The following is a 9,024-nucleotide window of genomic DNA, read 5'->3' as shown; positions in this document are numbered from 1 at the left end:
TAGAACCAGCTTTACATAATACCAAATAAGTTTATTTTCCTAATTAACCTTATTGCCTTCCAGTCATGTACGTTGCCTGTATTTAAATAAGATGAGATGTAGTGAGATATCAACATTAAACAATACTTAATTTACCGTAAGCTCTTGAATATCTCTGGTATCTGAAAGGTAAGGAAACCATATGGGTGCAAACGGCAGAATGGTGGAACCACAGATTCTTCTCACCACATTATGATACGAACAATATAAGCAACCGGGTCATGTTTGAATTAATTTCATTTTTCGTCTAATTCGGCCACATTAAACCCGTTTACATTAAACTAGTTTCATATCAATCGCGTTTTTCGTTTATGGTAGGGAGAAATAAGGATACCATGCCAATACTTCAAAACTTATTACATACAACTAGATGTTAAATAGAGGGTATGAAAATATACAATAAATCAATTCGTTTTCAATAATGTGTATTTATTCAAATTTATGCATATGTATGTAATATTAAGGATATATGTTCACATAAACAAATACGTGTGCAATAAATACAAAGTCTAGTCTGCGCGCATCAACGCCCCAGTGAACATTGCGTTAAAGGGTTTCATTAAGTGTATTCTCAGACTTGTTGTATAAAATGTGTTAATTTTTATATTAATTAGATACAAATACATGTAAAAGAAAGGATATTTATTGCATATGTATATATTTATATAACATGAATAATACAAAGTCTAGTCTGCCCGCATCAACGCACCGGTGAACATAGTGGAGGCGTTATGGTCGACGTACTGCCAGCCGCCGCATGACAAGTCCACGTGGTCTCCCACGTCACAGTGGAGGAACGCGGAAGCAGACGCCGACTGCCAGCTGCTATCGCCGCCATTGGCGAGGGCGTACACCTGTCATATTAATAAAGAGCGTGACTTATCAAATGGAAAAAAAACATTGAGGGCCACTTGGCAAAAACAAACGTGGCAGAAAATTCAGCATGGTACGGCACATATATAGTTTGGGAGCTGCGTGGCTGGTTACTGTTATGCCATTTGGCCACAATCGAGGATTTCCATTTTTAATTTGGTACATTATATTTCCACTTCCTATTTAAAGAAATGTTCCTCCGTCGAACTCACCAAAGAGATTTACTGACCGTTTGGGTACTATTTGTATTTTGATGATAATTACGACCACAACAACAACAACATTATTAAGCTCTAAAGAATACAAAGGTTTTGCATATACGCAATAAATATCATTTTCGTAGCAACATGCTGCGTTCCAAAATATTTTGGATTGTGAGAAAACAGACATGAAACTGAAATCTTTCCTATGTAGCATGTATTGATTGATGTTTGTTTTTCGTTTTAAACAATTGCTTTAAGCGTTTGGAATGATACATTCCTTTCTACTTGGCAAAATTGACAGTTTTGGTTTCCAGAAATTACAAAAAAGAGCGATTCTTTAACTATCAAAGCAAGAATGAAAACACAAGCCATGTTGATATAATTTACTAAATATGTTTACTTGGATGGAACACTAAGTGCACATTTATACAACTGTGAAGATAATACAACTGTATGTCTGTAAACAGTAAACAGCTTTCATAATAAAGGTCATATGTGCAAACATGGTGAAATAGTAGATAAACAAGACAATTTACATGCCGTAGCGTCTTGAAGAAAAATGATGTTTCCTTGTAAATTTAGAGTAGTATGTTTAACAATCTGTGTCTGCAAATTAATCTATCGCCAGTAAATAAGAAAAGAACTGTCAACATTAAAGTATAAGTACCCAGTTTATTGTGTAATGATCTTTTGGAGTAAGACAGTGAATTCTAACCGGTAAACACAAGCTTGTTTTACTGGTGCATTTATATAATTTGTTGTTCATAGCGTTATTAATGAGCTGCCTGTGACATATCGGTCGTTGATAAATGTTCATAACTGATAACCAGATACAGCCTGTTTTTTGTTTAATAGATAATAAATCATGTTAATTAATCGATATTATTTCGATAAAACTGCACACTGTGTCATTTCGAATGCACAAATAATTGATGATTTTTCTAAGCGCTTGTTTTCCTTGAAATGGTGACCTTACAGCTAAAGATAAGCGCGTGCATTGTGTACTATGATTAAAAATTGGCAACAGAATTGCATTGTTTTGAAGTGGTTGCACAATTTGTTATCAGGAACAATAGACCGCGAAAGAAAAAAGATATCCAGCGAAACCCCGGTATGTATGAAATAGCTCAATTGCAGACACGTTTGTTGAACTTTCCGCTTTAATGGACTTTTTTGTTTAAAAGCAGTCTCTTCTTAACGAAAATCCAGTATAGGCGGAACGTGTCGTCCCTGTGCGGACAAGCATTAAGCCCAGTTTTCTCAGAACGCGGTTCATACCATAATGTTGCGGTTCTGACGCACGAAGCACTGTGTGGTAGCGTTTTTGGAGATGAACGCTACGTAGAACTCGTACACGCCGGCGACGGGAGTCACGAACTGCCCCGTGCGCTGATCGTAAGCGTGGCCCTGATTAACGACGACGACGGAGAACATTGGCACGTTCTCCTGGAACAGATATCCCGTCGGCGTCGTCACTGTGAAGAAGATTGCGGGCTGGGTTCCAGAAGACGCTGAAAGATCATCATCATCGTCATTATCATCATCATCATCATCATCATCATCATCATCATCATCATCATCATCATCATCATCATCATCATCATCATCATCACCATTATCATCTCCATAACAATCATCACAATTATCATCATTTTTAGCATCGTTCTTATCCTCATTATCTACATTATCGTCATTATCGTCAACATCAGCAGCAGCAGCATTATAATCCCCCTCCTGCTTTTCCTCGTCATCATCATCATCATCATCATCATCATCATCATCATCATCATCATCATCTTCATCATCATCATCATCATCATCATCATCATCATCATCATCATAATCATCATCATCATCATCATCATCATCATCTACATTATCGTCATCATCGTCAACATCAGCAGCAGCAGCATTATAATCCCCCTCCTGCTTCTCTTTGCATCGTCATTATCATCATTATTACCAATTCTCCCAGGTTACCAATCCCCATGGTCAAGTTCATCACCTTTATAATTATGTAGATCTTGTTTCTCGAAGCAACTATTAACGACCTGAATATCTGTTCATTCAAACAGAAACTACAGTTCACGTGAACATGAGCATACCCTGACAAGTAGTTGTTGAGCAGGAGCTGTATTCCTTACTGTCGCCTGGACATGACCTGCCAAACAAAGAAGGGGCGGGGTAATCGCACGTTCTCGACCTGGACCTTATTCCGCCGTTGCAGGTCATGGAGCATGCTCCCCAGGCTTGCCAGTCTGACCACGCGCCATCTACAGAACAACATGTAATAACAGTTAACTAAGTCGCGATTAAAATTGGTCAATTAAAGTCACAATCCAGAAATATTGACAAACAAACGCTATCACGGAAATCCGTTCCTAAGCATATATATAACCAACACGATTTAAAACAAACATCTTTAAAAAGGAGAAGTGCTAAGGTTTTGATACCATTTTTATCGTAAATATTACCAACACGAGTATTTCAAGTTTCCACAGACAGAATTTTGTATTGCTGTTTTTGCGGCCAGATCTTTCAAAGTATATTTAAGAAATAATTCGTGTACGTTATAGTTTGTTGTCGAATAACCCACGGCCGGAAGTTTAGATGCGTAGGGATTAAATCACGAGTGCGAAGCACGAGTGATTTGAAACCACGCATCTAAACTTTCGGCCGTGGGTTATTCGACAACAAACTATAACGTACACGAATTATTTCGATTCTAACACGATATTTACGAAAGATTTATAGAATGTATCTTATTTTTCTTGCATACTTTTTTATGTGAAGCTCCGCCCATAAAAATAGCTTTCGGCTGTTCTGTCGATCAGATCTCCGCCCTCAATAACAGCCAAACTGGATGGAAAAAACCCATTTCATTTCTCAAGTTTGGTTAAATAAGAACAACAACAACTTGCGTAAACTAACATGTTTTCATTGTACACTTAAAATTAACGCAAGAGTGTTACATCTACAAGAAAATCCGCGATAAGAGCACATTGCTCCGATTCGAACTTCAGCCATTTTAGCAGGAGACGAACACCGTGGGAAATTGGGTCAATTTTACGCATTTCTGTTCATAGCATAGTATTTTGTCACGTGACTTTCATTCATAAAATACCGGATTATTACGCTGGTGAAAAATGTATCGGCATGTTTTGTTTTGCTACAGCGCGTGCTTTCAGTGTATAAGCTCCGCCCATAAGTTATTGCAGAATAACCCACGCTTGATTTCCTTCTTTGTCTATAGAAAACAAGTCACGTGCCGTGTTAGAATATGTATTAGACTGTAGCTGGGTAACGGCGAGATTGACACCAAACTTGTATAGAACCAAACAATGAATGTTTTCCCACATGTAACCTATGATATTACTCCTCACTTTCGAACCGTCGATCAATATGAATATAAATTGACAAACTTATAAGATATTTATTGTATATTCATTTTTATTTTGTCGAAATCCATTAAAAAATCATCGATACTTCATTAAAAAAATAAGTTATTCGTCAGAAGTGCTTTAAAGTGCCTTCACCATCTTAACTAGCGTTTTCAAACATAACCATAAAAATTGCATTTTGTAAACAAAGAAAACAATTAGTCAAATATGGAAATATAAGACATATTACATAAAGACTTATGTAGAGCTGCTGATTTTAAAAAGTCATGTCATTGTAACGTAAAATATCCAGGTCGGGTTATAATCTTTAATCAGTCCGCACAGGCTATTCAGGTACGACATGTTCCGCCTAAACTACATTTTTGCTCGAAAGAAACTTCATTTTAACACAAAATGCAATGCAAGCCAAAAATGTCGTCCTGATTATCCGGTGGACCGCATAAGTCAATCTGGGAAGACACTTTAAGGTCATTCATTAAGCCCCGTTTTCCTGCAGCACGGATCATTTATAGAAGGTTATTTGACATTTTGTTGTGCATTGATTTCGAAATAGATATATCTAGAGCAACAGTCGATAGAAGATACGCTGGCCACAAATCAATAACAATATAAAGTTAACTTAAGCAAAACAATGCTCTGAAACTAGCGCTACGTTTTCATCAGAATAAAACATTTGTCTATAAACGGGCTTCTTTAAATGAATTAAACAGAACATTTTGGAATACAGTATTGTGCTTTGTTTTCAAACAAAGCACCAGTATTCCATCTGCCCATAATGTCACACTTAACAAGCGCTGTCCATCGTGCCTAAGTTCACTTTCAATTTCTGATCAGAATTGTCATTACGGACATTTAACCTATTATAACAGAACGACTTTATTTAAAACCATACCTTAATGAACCTCGCTCTGTGAAAATGGGGTTTAATGCATATGCGCAAAGTGTCGTCCCCGTATTCGTACAGGCTAACCAGAGACGAAACTTTTTGCGTTTATGATATTTTTGATTGTAAGAAAGTTTCCTCTAAGCAAAAATCTAGCTATTGTCGTCCCTGATAAGCCTGTGCGGACTGCACAGGCTAATCTGGATTCACATTTTACGCATGTGCAATAAATCCCCATTTTCGCAGAGCTATACTCATACAGTTCTTTAGATCTAAACCGTTACCATGACAACCCTGTGTGAAGCAAGCTTTATATTCGGACGGACTGCCGAAGCAATGGTCCCCGCCATAGTTCGGGTAAGGGTTGTTACACATCCGGGTCCTTGCAGCTAACCCCATACCACACGACACTGCGCATGCGCCCCAATACGTCCAGGCCGACCATTCACCGGGAACTGAAAGTATACTATAGAGTTGGCAAACCTTTTCAATATGCACGGGGGACTTGACATCGTCATCATCATCATCATCATCATCATCATCATCATCATCATCATCATCATCATCATCATCATCATCATCATCATCATCATCATCATCATCATCATTATCATCATCATCATCGTATTCTCCTTGTTCTTCTTCTATACCACCTTGATCTCGAATTTGCATGAGAATATAGAGAAAACATTTTTAGTCTATGTGTTTTGCGTGGATGTTTTTCAAAAAGCATTATACAACTTTTTTAAATCAGAAATAGCACGTTAAAATATTGTCTTTAATTAATCAATACTATGTGTAGTGTGTTGTTTTATGCTGCATCTATTTAATAATTTGTTTATGTGAGCATTTAATGTGAGAGTTTTTTATTAAAGTAATTATTGTGAATTTAAGAGGGGCTGGAAGTAAACTGGCGATCGACGACCAGCAAATAAATACATGGCTATCATTGAGACAGTATTAACGATACCATTAAGATTTCACCACCCAGAAGGCGGTACTATTCAATACAACTGAACGAAATATAATTGAAACAATTATTTACGATACCATTAAGTTTTCACCAACCAGATGGCGGTAATATTCCATACAACTTAACGAAATATAATTAAAACAAAATCTTGTAAACAATAGTAATATAAAATAGTTAATACTTTACGTACTTAAGTCAAAAGGGGAATTATGTGGTTTTCATATATCATGTGACGCATGGTCACGCTTATTGGGTACCATCTGAACTGAAATCTCAATCCGCGATATAATTCTATTAACAGACACTGAGGCATTCTTCTCTGCAAAGAAAGACTTTAAATAGAAATGTAGCTAGAGCTACTTCATTTAAAAGAAATATCAATTACGGTGCATGTCGTAATACGTATAAAAAGTTGAAAAATTTAAGCAATTAATGGAAACGTGCAGTTTTAAAAGCGGACTTAACGCACGTTCGTAAAGTGCCGTTTCAGTTTAGCCTGTGCAGCCCACACAAGGTTATCCGGGAAAACAGTTTAGGCCTAGACTGGATTTTCGTAAAGAAGATTCTTAAAGGAAATTAAATTTTCAAAAGAAAACAACGTAAAGCGTTGTCCTTGATTAGCCAGGACGGACTAAATAGGCTAATATGAGACGGCATGTTTCCCAGAACGAGGCACAATGATTTAAATACGGATCATTCTCCATGGTGTCAATACACATTCATGTGCCTGTACGTATGCATATCAAACATGCTCATTAAACTGTGCATTGGTTAATGGTTCCACACAGCTCAACAATGTGTGGTGGAGCGAGCCAAGACACACAGCTTGGTTTTTTTACATCCACATATGATTTCTCTTTTGAATTTCGCCAGATAAAGTATCGTCCGAATTTTTGGTACTGTCTATGAAACAAGGAGTTAACGGTGTTGCGGTGATTTTATTATTATAAATTCTAGATACTAGTATTCATTTTAGATATGCGTTAGTTGACAACCTAGTACCACACAGCGAGGTGAGAAACGCTAGTCAGCGGGGGAGCATTTGGACTTGTAGTTCGGGTCCCAGCTTAAAGCCCCAAACTTGTCGCACAATTTGATCGCCCGGTGGCATAAATTACGTTTACATCTAGAAGTATTGCAGCTTGTTTTTCTTTGTAGCTAAACTTAACTGGGATTAAACTACCACATACTTGGGCAGGGAACCCCGGTACAGTTATCAAACTCGGCCCTGTTTCCGGGACACTCGAGGCCCCCGTGGGCAGGGGCGGGGTTGGTGCACTCCTTGAGCCGGATTCGCTGACTACGCCCGCACGTTCGCTCACAGAGCGACCACTCTCCCCAGGAGCTCCAACCGCCGTCCACTAAGAAATGAATAGTAATGGATTGTGCTCTGTGAAAATGGGGTTTAATGCATGTGCGTAAAGTGTCATTCCAGATTAGCACATTTTCCGTTTAAAATAAGTCTCTTCTTAGCAAAAATTAGTCCCCACAAGCTCATCTGGGACGACACTTTACGCACATGCATTAAACCCCCTTTTCACAGAGCACGGCCCAAATAGAAATAAAATAATTACAAACAATACGAGACAAAATCTCTGTTTCTTCAATATTTATTTACGTATTAAGCTGATTTAAGAATAAAATAAAATAATAGAAAAAAATACAAGAAAGAACTTATCTTTCTTCAATACTTATGCCATTATGAAAAATAATAATGCTAATACGTGTTAAATACTAATTTAGTTTTAGAGGCGTTTTATTTATTTCGACTGTTGTCATGTGTCATGTTATTAATTAATCTATTTTCTATATGACACATACTGCTAAGGAAACCACTTAGTATTTGTAGAAATGACTGAAGAGATGAAACTCAACAAGATGACATCCATAGACTGCCGATATACGCTTTATTCCACAATGTTGATATATATCACCGTTTATTCAATTTGATTTTATCTCGCCAATTTACGCGCGAAAACAAGAGAAATAAAAAGTTTTAATATGTTCTGGTGTTGGCTTTGACTCTCTATGATGTGTAATATTGTCTGAATTTAGTTATAAACGTGTGTCCTTTTTTTCTTAAACGCAAAGTTTGTTCATGCTACAGTATTACCATTACGAAAGGTATGTCTTACCATAAATGTTTATATTAAAAGAAAACGAAATTAGAAGATTCTTAGACTAAATTTATATAAAAACAGTTATTTAATTTATTTTTTCCACAGTTGATGCTACTGAAACAGGTACACGCCTTTAATACACACACAAACACAATTTAATGAAAAACACACACAGATAAACGCAGTATTGTATTGGTCGAAGTAAATGTATTAAAGATACATGGAATTATTACCTGTTTATCTATTTCAACAATATATGGTATCATAGGCTCTGTTCCTCATAATGAATCAGTATCCAATATTACTAATCTCGTAACGATTTCAAAGGCTTTGGTCCATAACAGAACTGCCAAAACATTATTGCATTATACGGGAACTGAACTTAAATATCTAATTTTGGACTTTGTACGCTTAGATATAAGCTAATTTTATCGTTTTGTTATTTCTTTATATTTTTCTTTTTTTACTGGAGCATTTTTTTCAAATGTTTATATTTATCCATTTAGAACATATATTGAGAAATTTAAATACA

The 9,024-nt window shown here is 36.6% G+C and overlaps 1 protein-coding gene and 1 long non-coding RNA gene across 2 annotated transcripts in view; one reads left to right on the top strand and one right to left on the bottom strand.

Annotated features, from left to right (window-relative positions):
• Window positions 1–451: 451 nt before the first annotated feature.
• Window positions 452–9,024, bottom strand: part of LOC127869430 (coadhesin-like) — a 30,664-nt gene continuing 22,091 nt past the window's right edge. Inside the window, exons 6-10 of the mRNA XM_052412008.1 lie at window positions 7,563–7,733; window positions 5,684–5,854; window positions 3,221–3,388; window positions 2,394–2,626; window positions 452–893 (exon numbers count right to left, since the gene is read on the bottom strand). Of these exons, the coding sequence (XP_052267968.1) occupies window positions 726–893; window positions 2,394–2,626; window positions 3,221–3,388; window positions 5,684–5,854; window positions 7,563–7,733 (911 nt within the window). The 3' untranslated portion in view covers window positions 452–725. The remainder of the gene's footprint in view (window positions 894–2,393; window positions 2,627–3,220; window positions 3,389–5,683; window positions 5,855–7,562; window positions 7,734–9,024) is intronic.
• Window positions 2,095–8,344, top strand: LOC127869432 (uncharacterized). Its single transcript, XR_008044560.1, has 3 exons — window positions 2,095–2,226; window positions 7,531–7,747; window positions 8,222–8,344. It is a non-coding gene; the product is annotated as an uncharacterized LOC127869432 (long non-coding RNA).

The sequence above is a fragment of the Dreissena polymorpha genome, chromosome 2 (assembly GCF_020536995.1).
Source record: "Dreissena polymorpha isolate Duluth1 chromosome 2, UMN_Dpol_1.0, whole genome shotgun sequence".
Classification (NCBI taxonomy): Eukaryota; Metazoa; Mollusca; class Bivalvia; order Myida; family Dreissenidae; genus Dreissena; species Dreissena polymorpha.
The sequence above is the reverse complement of the archived record's forward strand: the minus strand, read 5'-3'. Positions and strand labels throughout refer to the sequence as shown.